General features: G+C 33.1%; 1 protein-coding gene across 1 annotated transcript; it reads right to left on the bottom strand.

The window, feature by feature from the left end:
* Nucleotides 1–4,365: 4,365 nt before the first annotated feature.
* LOC134275259 (kelch-like protein 26) lies at nt 4,366–7,335 on the bottom strand. The gene is made up of 2 exons (XM_062757527.1): nt 7,276–7,335; nt 4,366–6,024 (listed from the first exon to the last, which is right to left on the bottom strand). The coding sequence occupies exon 2, from the start codon at nt 6,012–6,014 to the stop codon at nt 4,518–4,520; it is 1,497 nt and encodes a 498-aa protein (XP_062613511.1). The 5' UTR covers nt 6,015–6,024; nt 7,276–7,335; the 3' UTR covers nt 4,366–4,517.
* Nucleotides 7,336–16,912: the final 9,577 nt, after the last annotated feature.

Genomic DNA, 16,912 nt, shown 5'->3' with positions numbered 1-16,912 from the left:
TGTCGCATCGTTTTATTTTATATGATTCGTATTTTCAATGACATTTACAATTGATTATGTAGGGGTTGTACGGGATATATCATTTACCTCTGTTAAATTTAAATTTTAATCAATTTAAATTTGTATATATGACTGACAATTAAAATTTCCTAAATTGATTGAAATTCAAAATTTGGCTGAGGACATTATTGGTTCATAGAATAAAAAAGTATATAACAGAGAATAGAATAAAAGATATGCAGTGTACTTATCCACAGGGGCCGGTAACATACTAGTATATATAAATTTGATTTTAATAATAACAATAAACATGAATATATATATACAACTTTTGTATATATATATATATATATATATATATATATATATATATATATATATATATATATATATATATATATATATATATATATATATATATATATATATATATATATATATATATATATGAATGATTTCGTAAAATTAATACAGTAAGTTACCGGCCCCGTGTCCTTACCAGAGTCTTATATTGTGTGTCAATTTACAAAAAAATTTCTTTTTCCCTTGAAAGTAAGCAATAGATATAATGAATTTTGTCGAAAAATTTTCTACTTTTATATTTAAGTCGAAACAGTTTATCTTTTAATTACTAAATACGATATATTTTAATTTGAGTCAATTTTGACTAATTTCTATGGCAGGTTTTGATAATGTTTATTCATTAGTTCCTGTTTTTCTTTTCTCAGATAGAATAAACTATAGACGATATATTTGGCGGTATACTCAATATTCAACCTTCAAAGAAGGAATGTAATTTTTTTTTCCTACGTGAAAGCTTAACTAGGCCAAAAAGTGCTTTTATATCCGGACTGGATAACGCAAATTGATATATACATGTGTTAACCTAACAATCTTTTGAACTACCGGCCCCAGATAGAAGCGTTTATTAGCCATTATCATTTATTTTAAAATTTACGTGATGGATTAAGAGAAAGAAGGGCCGGGAGAGGGGGTTAAGCTCAAGTCCCTTTCTAATAAATAATAATACATTTACTACCTATCTATAGCCTTAAATTATAAACAAGAATGCAGTTTTATTTGGAGCATTTTAAAAGTTGAGATACGAGTATTTTTGGGGAATTTTCAAATTAAAAACATTGTACGTTCAAAATAGCAGAGATCACGAGAGAGATAGAGTTTGAATTATACATGTATGTACACCGTAACGAGTACATTATATAATCCAGGTACATTTAAGTATTAATTATTATACATGTATTTGAAAATTTAGATTTACACAACAGGACCATTTGTTTGTCAACTCTCGCATAAGAATTGCTCACACATGTATATTAACCACAAAGCTTCATTCTTCGACAGCCGACTAATGGAAGATGACTTATCAACTCACTGATGTATGTCGATGTAAATAAATACCCAGCTTCTACGTGTATCACTTCTATTTTTAAATGGAAATTTTATTACAATGTTCTATTTACAAATACAAATAAAATTAAACGGGGTTTTCTTTAAAATACCTGGTTAAGTTTCCATTTGGTTGCCCTCCGTCATATTTTTTAAAGATTGATTTCCAACAAAACAAGTCCAGCTACGCTATGCATTGTACTCATATCATGTCTATTGTGGGAAAATTTCGGAAATTAAAACAATTAAAACAAAACAAAAAAAACTGTATATGATTCAACAGATTTACCCATAGTGGATTATATAAGGTCACTTGCCATGATTAACAATGTTCTTGAAATGCTGTAGAAGTAATGAACAACATTACATGTAGCCACATGAATTTGAATTTTTTTCAATATTTTTTTTTTCGTGCCATTAAAGTGATATTCAAAAAGATACATTGAATCTTATAGGATTTTGATATTCGCATCATTTGTACATGTATAACATGCCTCCATATCCATGCATTAATTACTTTGCTTCTAGGAAGTGTTTGTTATAAATTAATGTTATTTACTCAATATTCCAAGGTTTCTATTTTTTTTTTCAAGTAAAAGTACATTGGGAGGTGGGGGGGTGGGGGGGGGGGGGGTTTGAAGTTGATCTAATATTAAATTCCCCACCGAATCCCTACCTAAAACATTAACCATAATCCCATTGTTAAGGAATCCTTTTTTATTAAGTCTATACAGTGTATAAGGATTAAAAATAATTAATGTTAGCAACATCAACCCAAAAAAATAATTAATTAATGCTGGTGAGATATTTAGTAAGTCTATTAAGGAAGTCGCCAATGTTTTAGGACAGATGTTAGTAAAGTACACGTTATCTACAAGTACATAGGTCACACGAGGAGAGCACCCCATAAGGACCTACCAAATGTGTGACAATTGTATTTTTAACATAAAAACACGTTTATATGTATGTATTTTGCATAAGAATGTGTATTTTTATTTTTTGGTTTCAATTTAGTTCTGCGAGTATTATTGCAGATACATTTACCGTGAACATAAAACAACTTTACACCATACATTTATAGAGTACATGCATTTATACGAATATTAACTGCATGATGGTTATTTATACGATGGATAGCTAAGACTTTATTGATATAAGATTGGCTGCAAAGAGTAAATTGATTCAGTTTTAAAATACATTTGTATGCTAAATTTACTATTATAGTGAATATTTCTGATGTATTTCAAGAACAATGGGAAGGTTCACTGTAACTTTTTTTTTTATTATTCACACAACATACAGCATTATATACATATTTCAAAAGAAACAGAATGATGTGTGTTTTTTTTATTTTAAGAGAGAGAGAGAGAGAGTAAAGGTTCAAGTGAAGAGAACAGCAGATTCCACCTGTTCCACTGGGTATCAAACTTTTCCTTTTCACCATTCTTATAAGAAATAATTTTTTGTGTTTCATATTGAAATTTTATTTATGATATTGCACTGTTTACTGTAACTTCAGATGAGTTTACGTGTGTGTTTGTGATTTTAAATACATGTATATATATCGGAAAAAGAAAAAAAAGTACTAGTGATATGCAGTGCGGTAAAAAGCTTATTACTGAGTTTGTACTTTTAAGTTTGAATGAACTTTAAGCAAAATGCAACATAAGCTGATTACTTTACTACAGATTTTGATTTTTGAGGAGTTCAATCGTACCGTTGGAAAATTTCAAACCTTCAGTGAATTTAAATAGCTTTGGTAACCTTCGTGTTTTAGTTATTTAGGAGACGACTGTGGGTTGCCAACATAAAGTCACGTAAATCCCCGATGAAGAGGATTATTTAATTTGTCCAGATCGGTATATTATATAAAAATCCCTTGTTTGCTTCCTAGATTTAAGTAGAAAAACATTGATTACCGTTATCTGTATCTAGTAACAATAGACACAATACAGTCGATTACATATTAATATGTGCATGACCATTGACATCTACAGATAATATGTATTTGCATTGATAAATGCACATATAAATGAGTAAAAAATGGAGGAGGGGGCAAATCATGTGCACACAACAGTAGGTAAACAAATACTAGAAATAAAATAAAAAGTTAGCAGCTTGTTTGGTTTGAAAATGTATCTAGGCCTTTCATTTTTGAAATCTTATTAATCCAATCAAGGTTAAAATGATTTTTTTAATATTTAAAAAATCTGAAAATAAAACAAAGTGGTGTATAGATTTACAGAGTGGAAATACATGTACAATATTTTAATGCTACGTCAATTTGCTACAATTACTTGGTGTTGAAGTTCTCACATTCTAAGTGTACAAGGGCATCCGGTATTTTTTCTTCTGGATACAAAGGCGTGTTTGTTTGGGTTTTTTTTTATCAAACTAAACACCATCATGTAATAATTATCGAACTTTTATGATAATGTCACATTTGAAGCCTGAAATGTATACTGTATTAGTATAAAAATCATCGATCGTCAGAGAAAGTTAAATTTTTTGCACAGTTCCCGTCCATTCAGCATGTATACACGTATTCAAATAAAAGGGAAAATATATACAACAAATTAAGAACAGAATGCATTCATCATTTCCTACACAGTCTGTAGGAAGCAATTTCATTTTGGGAAGCAAAGACAAACAATTTCAGCTCAGGGCATTTTCAACTATCAGCACCCCGCTCCATGCGCCAAAAGGGTCATCCTGAAGACGTTATTATTGAGCCGGAGGAACAAGTGTATAGAACATGCAGATATGCTTTCTACAGTGTTCTATATATCTGCCAATTTACTGGGGCAGTCCCCCCGATTCCTACGGTCATGCTATAATACTCTTACTCAATTTTTAACTACTAGATTTTCAAATAAAATACTAGGGTATCTCATTAACGTTGCTGTTTACAAATTACTCCCCACTGCAATTTCATAAAAACAACTTTTTTTCTTAATATTTTATTTCATAACACAATAAAATTTGTGCAACAACAACATAAACCAACAAAACAGCATTTTATAAGTATAAATAAAAAAATCCTTTCAACAAATCCAAACATTGAGAACACAGTCTAATTGCAATATTATCTGTACAAAGTGTAATAAATATCAACAAAAGGGAATATATTGTAAATCGTTAGGAATCTTTACGAAACACTGTCCAAATATTTCATGGTTCCTAAGCTTGCTGCTTCTGCACGACATTTGTTTCCAAGACTCCTCCTGGATTGAGTATTTAAGGTTGTATTCCGGGGAATTCCGCTGAGAATCAAGTCCGCCATTGATAGAGAAATGGGAGCCCCGCAAGTAGAGACTAAATCTGTGACGGCATCCCGGCTGGGCCGCTAACATCACACTTGTATTTTCCTCAGTACAGTACTTGATGCAGTGACCCTGTTCAGTAAATATGTAAATGGATTGTCCGATAGCCATGCATCTTCCACCAGAACACTCTACGGGTAGATAACCCGCGATCTCCACGGACCTCGTCCTGCAATCAAACACTTGAATGACGGAGACGTTATCTCCGCTCTCTCTTTTCCCGCCAAACAGATAGACAAAGTCCCCACAGACAGCGGATACCACGGAGTGGACATTCCACTTTAAGTTCCCAGCAACTGTCCAGGAATTTTTCTTTCGGTCGAACTCCTCGATTTGGGAGACATTTTTTCCTTCGTGTCGCCCACCGAAAACATACAATTTATCGCGCACAGCTTCCATAGCATGGAAAGAGCGGGGATTCTTCATGTTGCTGCAGACTTTCCATTTGTTCATGATCACGTCACATTCAAGCATTTTTCTTGACGATCTTTTGTTTCCGCCAGAAAGGAAAATGTATGGAGGTTCTGAAACGCCAGGCTGCAGACAGCAAGCGGCGAAGCCATAGTTCATCTCTAAATTTTTCTTCAAAGATGCGGTATATTCTTTTTCTGTGTGCAGATCCAGAACCTTTGCTTCCGGGCATAGTTGGTTCTTGTTATTACCCTTTTGATTAAGGGAGAATGTTACCAAATACGATCTTCCATCACTTTGTCTTTGTGGTATTGGAAACAAATTACTATCAACTTTTTGTCTTAGAGATTCATAGACACCAGTGCGTTTGCCAGTGTCATACTGCCACCATTGGTACAAAGCGTCCCGAACACAGAGTTTGTTTCTGCACTGTGGACTATTTACAAGAGCTTCCATTTGCGTATTGGTCAAGGTAATGAATTCTGGAAACAAAGTAACATGATTTATGCTGTCCATAATTTCATCTGCACATTTGACAGTCACTTCAGACAAATCGAATTCGTCCGCAAGGTTAAATATATCAAACATGGTGTTCTTGTTTAAGTTGTGCAAAAGTTTCTTCGTGCACATATTTCTGAGTTGATGAAGACCGTGGATGGAGTTGCAGATCGTTAGAAAGTCCCGGATGTGATCGAAGCTAATGGAATTCTCGTTGATGCTACCAGTCCGTAGGTACTCAGTCATGGCTTTCTGACATTGCGGACTGATGGACTGGTAGACGCACACCGCCGACATGGCAGATGGTCCCTTAGCCTCCATGTTGCTTTTGTCGTCTGCTTTGTGACACAGACTGGTACTAGCGTTGTCGTGCATCTCACTAGTCCTTTAAAATAAAATTGAAAAATCATGTCACAAGCAGCAGACTTCAACAAGTACTTAGCAGGAAGTGGGGAAATAATAAGTGTTTTCTTCCGGTTAATTTGAAGTATTTCAATTACATTGCTCGCAAAATCTAAATGTTCTACTTAGATAACATGGTTATATCGCCGTGTTGAGAAAGGAAACTTGTCCTTGTTATATTTATTTAACAACAAAGCATATTGTTTGTTTGCATTGTTGGGATCGTTTTAATTTAAGGTCCTTTGTTTGCGCAAAGTTTCCTTCTTAAATATTTAAGTAAAAAAAAAAATTAAGGTCATTTTTTTTTTAAAAGTTCAAATCTGAGATCCTTTGTCTAACTACTGTCTAAAATTGTTTTCAAATGCACAAGAAAGTGATTTTATAGCACAAAACAATATATTCGTTTTACCTTGTATTCTTTAATGTTATATCCGCTCAAAGTCCTTTGTAATGTTGAACAAAAGTTAACAATGTAAAAATCAAAAATATGTTTTCTCTCTGGACGATAGGTCGTTCATGAAACACAATTTAAATATGTTAAGGATTTTATACTGAGAAATAAAGGTGTTTTGATTTATAAATAGAACAACGGAAAATTTCTGTGACGAAGAAAAAATGAAATCTATATTTAGCCGAATTACCAGTCCAGGTAGCTCAGGTAAGACTGACGACGTTGCACAACGTTCAGTAATTTAAACATATAATGTACACGTCAAAAGATGGAAAATTGAAATAGATAAACAAGCTGCAATGGTGGTGAAATTTCGTGGTACCGTTCATATAAAATATTTTAAATATTTTCTATAATGAATCACAAAAATTAAAATTCACAGAAAAGCGCTATACAATTAACAGATTATGGCCATTTTCCAGACTTCTCATTCTTGATTCAAGTCAGAAATGAAAACTGATATATTTCATAAAAGAAATATTTACATAAGAAATTAAACTCAAACATTGTTTAATTTAATCATCATTATACAATTTGAAAATACATGTATGCATATGCATGTACATGTATATTGCATGCAATTTTAATTCAAGAAATATACATTCTTTGACTGTCCAAGGAATGAAGAAGATACATGTATGTAGTTGGCAGTTAATTACATGTACGATGTAGCAGTTGGTTTTCTAATATGGAATTCCATAAGAAGAGGCTGCATTTCTTTTTCTCTTGTGTGAATATAAAACTGCATGCAGACAAAATGTACTGTTTTATAGTGTTTTTGACCTTGAGCCTGGACTAGCTGGTACGGACACGGTTCACAAAGAGGATTGACGTCAGATTTAACTACAAGTTGAACATTTAAATGACCTGATTAGTACAGCAGTCCTGGATTTATAAAATCAATGAAATCACCATTTCGAAATATACTTTCCCTGTACACCTGAACAAAAAGGACCACTTTCAAGTTGAAACATATGTATGTGCATGTTAACTTAGGTATATTAATAATTATTGTTATTAAAGTTTCTTTAATTTGAGACAGTAACATTATTATTTCGAGTTGCTCTCCTTTGCCTTGTAGGGATAAAAAAAAAATCAAAGATCAATCATTATCATTTTATTTTTAAAATGTTTTTGATGACCAGTTAACTGGAAACTCGGTAACTAATACGTATAAATAGATCCCCTGTATACACACCTCTCCACGTGTACACGAGAGTGGAATTTTCACGGTAGCCATGATTAAATGATAAACACTATCGCAGTGTTTTGAATTAAACGTCAATAGTGGGTTAATATGACTTACTTACTATCTTGTAAAATCCAGAAAGTAAACAAGAGGATAAAGAGTAGACGTACAAAATTATTATTTTTAGATATAGTCAACAAAAAAGATTTTTCCCTTTGCAAAATGCGTAAATAAACGATATTTATAGAGTCGAAACTTCTTAATAGAAACAACTTGTAACCATGAGTAGACCAACAGAATAAAGACTCAAAGAAACACAAAAACTTAAAGTTATAAATACAAAATAAATAAATAAATAAATATATAAAATAAATGTAGATGCTCGAGAAAAAAATTTTCAGGTGAAAATCATGCAATTGTAACCAATCAATAGATATTTACGACATCCCTATAAAGCAATTATGGTTTTAGCATTAAAAGACCGATATTGGCTCTCAATTATTCTATAATTTTCATTTTTAAATTTCAAAGAAAATGAAAAAAAGAGTTTTATTTGTAGATAAGGTGCTTTATTACGGTTTAACATTTGATGTTAATAATATAAATACATAATATGAATGATTGATAAAATGTGTAAGGAAAGGCTCGAGCTATTGACATTTCAATATTTTTAAGATAAAAAATATTTAGGGAAATAAAACACATATATAGTATGAAACACGAATATTTATCCATTTTAAATATTTGGACCAATCCCGATCAAAATTACAGAAAATGAATGAAATCGTGATTTATTGCCTTCTTTATGTATTTACCACTACGAACTACTTTTGATTGTCAAGTTAAGGACATACGCAACGTACCTTACCTACTGATAATTTTCCAAGATATTCCAAATTTAAACTTATAATATCATTACATGTTCTTAGACAAAAAATCAGGATGCGTTACCAGGGGTTTTGAAAAGATATCGAATTTTGAAAATTTTGCATTATTCAAATAAAAATGTACAAAAATTATAAAACATGAATTCCAGATTTTTTTTCATTGAAAATTGTTTTAGAAGAAGTGTACAAATCCATATATAGAGATTAAAAATGTTGCACACAGGTCCTTCATTTAGTGGAACTCTTCAAGTCCAGGGAAGAATCCAAAAAAGTTCAAACTACGTTGCGTATGACCTTAAGTTCATTTTTTCCGTTTAATTAAACATAATCAAACTACATGTAGTATTCTTGTGAAAATGTTATATATTCCTAATTATTTTATAAAATTCAGAAAAATTAAATAGGTAAAAATTAATTTGAATGGATTTATGCAAACTTACACAAAAATATATAAATAGTTGGAAAAAATTAAGGTGTGATATAAATAATACATATTGTAATTTTATCATATAAACAATATCAAGTGACAAATCGCTCTATTAAAAAAAAAACAAAAAAAACCCCTGGCATTCAATCCTTGAATTAATAGTACTAGTACATGCGCATTTATTAGAAAAAGGCTGAATTTATCAGATCTGTAAAAGTTGTCACAATTGTAAACATTTACAATAGATAGATCTAGATTTTTTCAACGCTATCTTTTTATCTTGAATCTAAGCCTAGGATAAAAATGTTTAATCTTATCAGCGAAAAATGTCGTGTTTCTATATTGAGAACGAAATAATTGGAAAGCCCCCTCTAAATTGATTTTTACTTGTTAGACCAAATAAAATGTTGTTTTTTAAAAGAGGGCAATCTTTTTTAACAATAATAGTAAAAGACCTAGAACAAGAATCAATAAAAAGCGATAAGTTGTGACACAGTAGGCGAAATAATACCCCCCCCCCCCCCCCCCCCCCACACACACACAAGGTTACTAGCCTCCATCTAAAAGCATACGACGTACATGTATACATATACGGAAATATTACAAAACTGAAGAAAACGTGCGAATTTTAACTCGTTTTTGTGGACGACTTAAAATACATCGATTCGCACTGGTTATTGATTTAGTATAACCCATCTTAAAGAGGCTGGGGGGTGGCAGCCATTTTTATACTATTTCAATCTCCTTTAAAAGGAGAGCTCCATATAGAGATATACAAAAATGATCAAATTTTATAACTAAAATGTATGAATTTTTTCTTTGCCAAATGATAGTTGACAGCTAAAGATACCATATCTAAAAAAAATAAGTTAAATCTGGTGGTTAATTTGGGATTAATTTGTTGACCCACCAGCCTCCTTAAGAACAGATGATAAAAACTTTTGTCAAAAATTTTGATACATGTAATAACAACTTGGGTCATGTTTCTAATGAATAAAATGAATATGTTTCACCGTGTAGTTTTTTTTAACTTTTTATTCAAAGTTGTACAAAAATGGAATTTGTAGTGAAGCATATACCGGTATTTACAAATATAGATTAATAATTAATGATGGTTTCAGAGGATAGAATTTTGAACGTCATAGAAGGTTTACAATTACTTAATATTCTAGAATTTTATTACTTGCATCATTTGCAATGAAATGAGGTCAAAAAATATATATACAAATCCAGGCATCCAATTTTTATGCCCCCGTAAACGAAGTTTCGGGGGTATATAGTTTTTGTCGTGTCCGTCCGTCTGTCTAGTGTCTGTCTGTCTCTCTGTCTGTCTGTTTGTCCGCAAACACTTTAACCTTGCCTTTAACTTTTGATTTAGTAGAGCTGTGACCTTCATATTTCACATGTGTATTCCTTGTGACAAGACCTTTCTTTGGGAACCACCAAAATTGACCTTTTGACCTTGACCTTGGAATTTGACCCAGTTTAACACAAACATTTTGAACTTTTACTTTGGCCATATCTTTTGAACAATAGATACAAGGACATTCATACTTGACATATGTATTCTTTGTGGAAAGCCCTTTCATTGGATACCGACAACCTTGACCTTCTGACTTTGAGATTTCCGTACCCATGAAAAAACTTTAACCTTGGTTATAGCTATAACAATGAGTATTAGGGCTTTCATACTTCACACATATAATCCTTGTTAAAAGACCTTTCATTGGATACCAAGAATCTTGACCCTTTGACCTTGACCTTGGAGTTTGACCTACTTTAAAAATGCAACACTGACCACAATTTTTGAAGGGTTAAGACTAGAGCATTCATACTTCACAAATTTAATTCTTGTGACAAGACCTTTCATTTGATATCAAGAACATTGACACTTTGACCTTTACCTTAGAGTTTGACCTACTTTTTACAAATTTTAATCTTGCCCATAACTTTTGAACAGTAGGGGCTAGAACTTTCATATTTCACAGGTGTAATCCTTGTGACAAGACCTTTCATTGGATGCCAAGAATCTTGACCCTGTAACCTTGACCTTAGAGTTTGACCTACTTTTTACAAACTTTAACCTTGTCCATAGCTTTTGAATGGTAAGGGCCAGCGCTTTCATACTTCTCATACGTAATCTTTGAGACAAGGCCCTTCTTTAGAAACCAACAACCTTAACCTTTTTGTCCTATCTTATAAAATGTTAACCTTGGTCATAACCCTGGAACAAGTGTAGCTAGCGTTTTATATTTCGCATTTCTTGTGAAAAGGCCTTACTTTTGGTACCAACATATTTGATTCGCAATTGAGAAAGTTTAACCTTCGCTTAGTTGCCATTCGGGGGCATCAGTGTTTCACAAACACATCTTGTTTTTGTTTACAAGTATCATCTGTCCTTAAACAGTCGATCGTGTATGTTATATTTTAATATCTGAGCTGTTGGTCTCAGATATTAAAATATAACATACACGATCGACTTGACATTTTTCGCTGAAAAAGCGTGTATTTTCTTTCTAAGACTGTTTGGGAAGAAATATATTGTGTGTATAGTGTGTATAAAGTGTGATTCTTTGTGCATTTTACGCACGTTTGGGATTTAAAATACTCTGAGAGAAGTGAATATACACGGTGTTTACCTGGTGAGTACCTACTTAGGTGTGTTATTGACTCACGAGCAGAATTCTATTTATACGTTGTATGGATGTGCTATAGCTCAATACATTCTATATCGAAAAATATTTGAGAAATGGATCAAATGCTGAAACCAGTATACTTGAAGAACAACGAGCTTCTATCTGAAAGCGATGATGAACGAATCACGAATTTTGAGATGCTTCAAGCTGTTACTCCGTGCGTTGGTGATGCGGTGAAATGCATCCAATTAGACCGTGGCGAATATATCTGACCAATGCCCACAGCAGAGCTGCAGAAGTAAAATTCTACTGGAAGGTTTCGATTTAAAAAATCAGCACATTTCTCTGTACGACACAAATCCGTACTCCGCCGGCCTGGAAGGTCCAAGAGATCAAGCTTTAAAAGTAACTAGTTCTAATTGTAACGGGGACCGTTACAGATGTTCCCCAAACGCTCCCCAACTGCCTATTTGTGCAAATTTCCTTTAAAACTTTTTTTCAATATGCTTAGTATCGCAGGATTTCATAAAAGAATTTTAAAAGCTACAATGATATCAATTTTTTGTCATTTAACGCATTGTTCGCAAACGCACGTGCATGCACATGCAAGGTGATCATGACATGTTGTCTAAACCATTAACATATCTATATTCCAGAAATCAATAAAAAGTCATAAAAATATAAATTTTACCGTTTTTCAAACATATTGATCATTTTACCGATGCGTGTGCGCATGTGCATGCAAGCACGTCCTTGCATTCAATTTTGATAGCAATATCATGTAGGAATCCATAATACCTATTCATATTCTAAACTTCATCCTGTTTTGTTGAGAAACAAGAAAGATATAGGCATGTAAAGTTTCAGCCAATCAGATTGCAGCACACGTGGATTTATGTGCTTTCATGATAATTCTTTTATACCATGCGGTAGATCTTCATAATATGTGACTAAGTTCAAAATTTCAAAGGATTATCACGTAAAACAAGAAAGATATTGAGACTTTAGTTTCAGCCAATCAGAGCAAAGCGCACGTGCATGCGCGTAAGATCTTGCAATTTTGACCATGTCATCTTGTCCATACTACTACTATATTCATGCATTGTGAGTTTCAAAAAACTCCATCAAGAAATAGAAAAGTTACGGCTTCATCCATTATCTTGGTAATTTCACACGTTGCACGTGCAAGCTCTTGCCAGCACACGCGCATGTACGTGCTTTCATGAAAATTATTATATATCATGCTGTAGATCTTCATATTGTGTGACTAATTTCAAAATTTCAAAGGATTATGACGAAAAACAAGAAAGATATTGAGACTTTAGTTTCAACCAATCAGAGCGAAGCGCACGTGCATGCGCGTGAGATCTTGCTATTTTGACCATGTCAACACGTCTATACTACTAATATATACTTATATTATGAGTATCAAAGCATATAATCAAAAAATAGAAAAGTTACGGCTGTATCTATTATTTTGGTCATTTCACGCGTTACACGTGCGCGCTCTTGCAAGCACGTGCGCGCAAAATGACCTTCGTTCCGCAAATCTACATAACATGCCTACTGACCCTAAAAAGGTTTCACCTAAGTCGGACGTGTAGTTTACAAGATCATTCGCGGAAAAGATTTTCCCAGGAAGAAGAAAAATAATAATAATAATAATAACTAGTGCTAATTGTAACGGGGACCGTTACAGATGTTCCCCAAACGCTCCCCAACTTCCTTTTGGTGCCACATTCCCTAGCTGTAAGCTTCATTAAATTAGACAAACTCTATGCATTTGAGGCTTTAACAACATTTACCCAGAAAGTACCAAGTTCACTCAAATTTTAGAATTCCACGCGTGCGCATGTGAATGCATGTGCGTAAAGACCATATCATCTTGTCTATACAATCTATATATTTCAATATACTAAATATTAAAGTATTTAATCCAAAAGTATAAAAAGAATACGCTCATTAAACTGTATTTTTGATTTTACTCATTTCACGTAGAAGCATGTGCATACATGAGCATGGTAACCATACCTTCTTGTAGAGGTCCACTACATCTATCTATGTTCTAATTCCCACCCCTTTTGATTGAAAACCAAGGGAGTTATAGCTGTTTAAAGTTTCAGCCAATCAGATTGCAGTGCACGTACACGCACGTGTATGCATGTGCATGATGACTATACCATCTTGTAGAAGTCCATTATATCCATCTATGTTCCAAATCCCATCCTGTTTGGTTGAAAACCAAGGGAGTTATAGCTATTTAAAGCATAAGCCAATCAGATTGCAGCGCATGTGCATGCACGCGTTTTCATGATAATTGCTATACATCTTATTGTAGGATATCCTAATACATGCCTATGTTTAAAATTTCAAAGGATTTCGACAAAAAACAAGAAAGATATTGAGACTTTAGTTTCAGCCAATCAGAGCGAAGCGCACGTGCATGCGCGTGAGATCTTACTTTTTTGACCATGTCATTTTGTTTATGCTTCTAATATATACTTATAATATGAGTTTCAAAGCATTTCATCAATAATTTAAATAGTTACGTCTGTATCAATTATATTGGACATTTCTCGTGTTGCACGTGCGAGCTCTTGCAAGCACATGTGCATGCACATGCTTTCATGATAAATCTTATAATACAGACTGTAGATCTCCCTAATATATGACTATGTTCAAAATTTCAAATGATTTTATCAAAAAACAAAAAAGATATTGAGACTTTAGTTTCAGCCAATCAGAGCGAAGCGCACGTGCATGCGCGTGCGATCTTGCTATTTTGACCATGTCATCTTGTGCTTACTACTAATTTATCCTTACATTATAAGTTTCAAAACATTTCGTCACAAAATAGAAAAGTTACGGTTATATCCATTTTATATTGGTCATTTTAAGTTTTGCACGTGCGCGCTCTTGCAAGCACGTGCGCGCGAAATGACCTTGATTCCGCAAATCTACATAACATGCCTACTTACCCTAAAAAGGTTTCACCTAAGTCGGATGTGTAGTTTACAAGATCACTCGCGGACAAAATTTTCCCAGGAAGAAAAATAATAAGAATAATAATAATTACAGATGTTCCCCAAACGCTCCCCAACTCCCTTTCGGTGCCATATTCCCTGGAAGCTTCATTAAATATGACAAACTCTGTGCATTTTTGACTTTAACAACGTTTTCCCAGAAGGATACCAATTATATAATTCAATTTTTAGCATTGCACCCAAGCGCACGTGAATGCATGTGCGTTATGACCATATCATCTTGTCTACACTTTTTATATATTTTAATATACTATATATTAAAGCATTCAGTCCAAAAGTAATAAAAATCACTCATTCAAGAGTATTTTTAAATATAATCGTTTCAAATCACGCACGTGCGTGCACGTGCATGATGATCATACCTTCTTGTAGGAGTCCCTTACATCTATCTATGTTCTAAATCCCATCCTGTTTGGTTGAAAAACAAGGGAGTTATAGCAATTTAAAGTTTCAGCCAATCAGATTGCAGCAGACGTGCATGCTCGTAATTTCATGATTTTTTTATATCATTTTGTAGGATATCCTAATGCATGACTATATTTTAAATTTCAAAGAATTTCGTCAAAAAACAAAGGAGAAATAGCAATTTAAAGTTTCAGCCAATCAGATTGCAGCACACGTGCATGCGCGTGATTTCATGATTTCTTTTCTATATCATTTCGTAGGATATCCTAATGCATGACTATATTTTAAATTTCAAAGAATTTCGTCAAAAAACAAAGGAGAAATAGCCATTTAAAGTTTCAGCCAATCAGATTGCAGCACACGTGCATGCGCGTGATTTCATGATTTTTTTTCTATATCATTTTGTAGGATATCCTAATGCATGACTATATTTTAAATTTCAAAGAATTTCGTCAAAAAACAAAGGAGATATTGCCATTTAAAGTTTCAGCCAATCAGCTTGCAGCACATGCGCATGCGCATGCTTTAATGAAAATTCTTATATATCATGCGGTTGACCTTTATAATGTAGGACTATGTTCAAAATTTCAAAGGATTACGACAAGAAACAAGAAAGTTATTGAGACTTTAGTTTCAGCCAATCAGAGCGAAGCGCACGTGCATGCGCGTGAGATCTTGCTATTTTGACCATGCTATCTTGTCTATACTACTAATGTATCCTTACATTATGAGTTTCAAAAAATTTCATCAAAAAATAGAAAAGTTACTGCAATATCCATTATATTGGTAATTTCACCTGTTGCACGTGCGCGCTCTTGCAAGCACGTGCGCGCAAAATGACCTTTGTTTGGCAACTCTACATAACATGCCTACTAACCCTAAAAAAGTTTCACCTAAGTCGGATGTGTAGTTTACAAGATCACTCGCGGACAAAATTTTCCCAGGAAGAAGAAAAATAATAATAAGAATAATAATAACTAGTGCTAATTGTAACGGGGACCGTTACAGATGTTCCCCAAACGCTCCCCAACTCCCTTTTGGTGCCATATTCCCTGTAATCTGTATCAAATAAGAAATACTTTATGGAATTTAGACTTAATCAAGTTCTTCCCAGAAAAATACAAAATATATTTTAAAATAGGCATTGCATGCGTGTTCATGTGCATAAAGACCATATTATCTTGTATACACTATCTAAAATTTTAATACACTTAATATCAAAGCATTTAATTTAAAAGTATTAAAAAATACACTTATTCGAGTGTATTTTTAATTTTACGTGCATGCACGTGCAAGCACGTGCATAATGACTAAACCTTCTTGTAGGAGTCCCTTATATTTATCTATGTTCTAAATCCCATCCTGTTTGGTTGAGAAACAAGGGAGTTATGGCCATTTGAAGTTTCAGCCAATCAGATTGCAGCACACATGCATGTGCGTGATTTCATAAATTTTTATCTCTATCATATTGAAGGATATCTAAATGAATGACTATATTTTAAAATTCCAAACATTTCGTCAAAAAACAAAGGAGATATAGCCATATAAAGTTTCATCCAATCAGATTGCAGCAAACGTGCATGCACGTGATTTCATTAATATTTATCTACATTATATTTTAGGATATCCTAATGCATAACATTGTTTTAAATTTCAAAGCATTTCGTCAAAAAACAAAGGAGATATAGCCATTTAAAGTTTCAGCCAATCAGATTGCAGCACGAGCGCATGCGCATGCTTTCCTGAATTTTTTTATATATCATGCTGTAGATCTTCATAATGTAGGACTATCTTCAAAATTTCAAAAGATTATGACAAGGAACAAGAAAGAT

The sequence above is a fragment of the Saccostrea cucullata genome, unplaced genomic scaffold (assembly GCF_032062105.1).
Source record: "Saccostrea cucullata isolate Sc308-1 unplaced genomic scaffold, CSIRO_AGI_Scuc_v1 ctg2667, whole genome shotgun sequence".
Taxonomy (NCBI): Eukaryota; Metazoa; Mollusca; class Bivalvia; order Ostreida; family Ostreidae; genus Saccostrea; species Saccostrea cuccullata.
This window is presented reverse-complemented; position numbering and strand designations above follow the sequence as displayed.

Coding starts and splice junctions, on each gene's coding strand:
- LOC134275259 (XM_062757527.1), bottom strand. CDS start 6,014: ATGCACGACAACGCTAGTACCAGTCTGTGTCACAAAGCAGACGACAAA.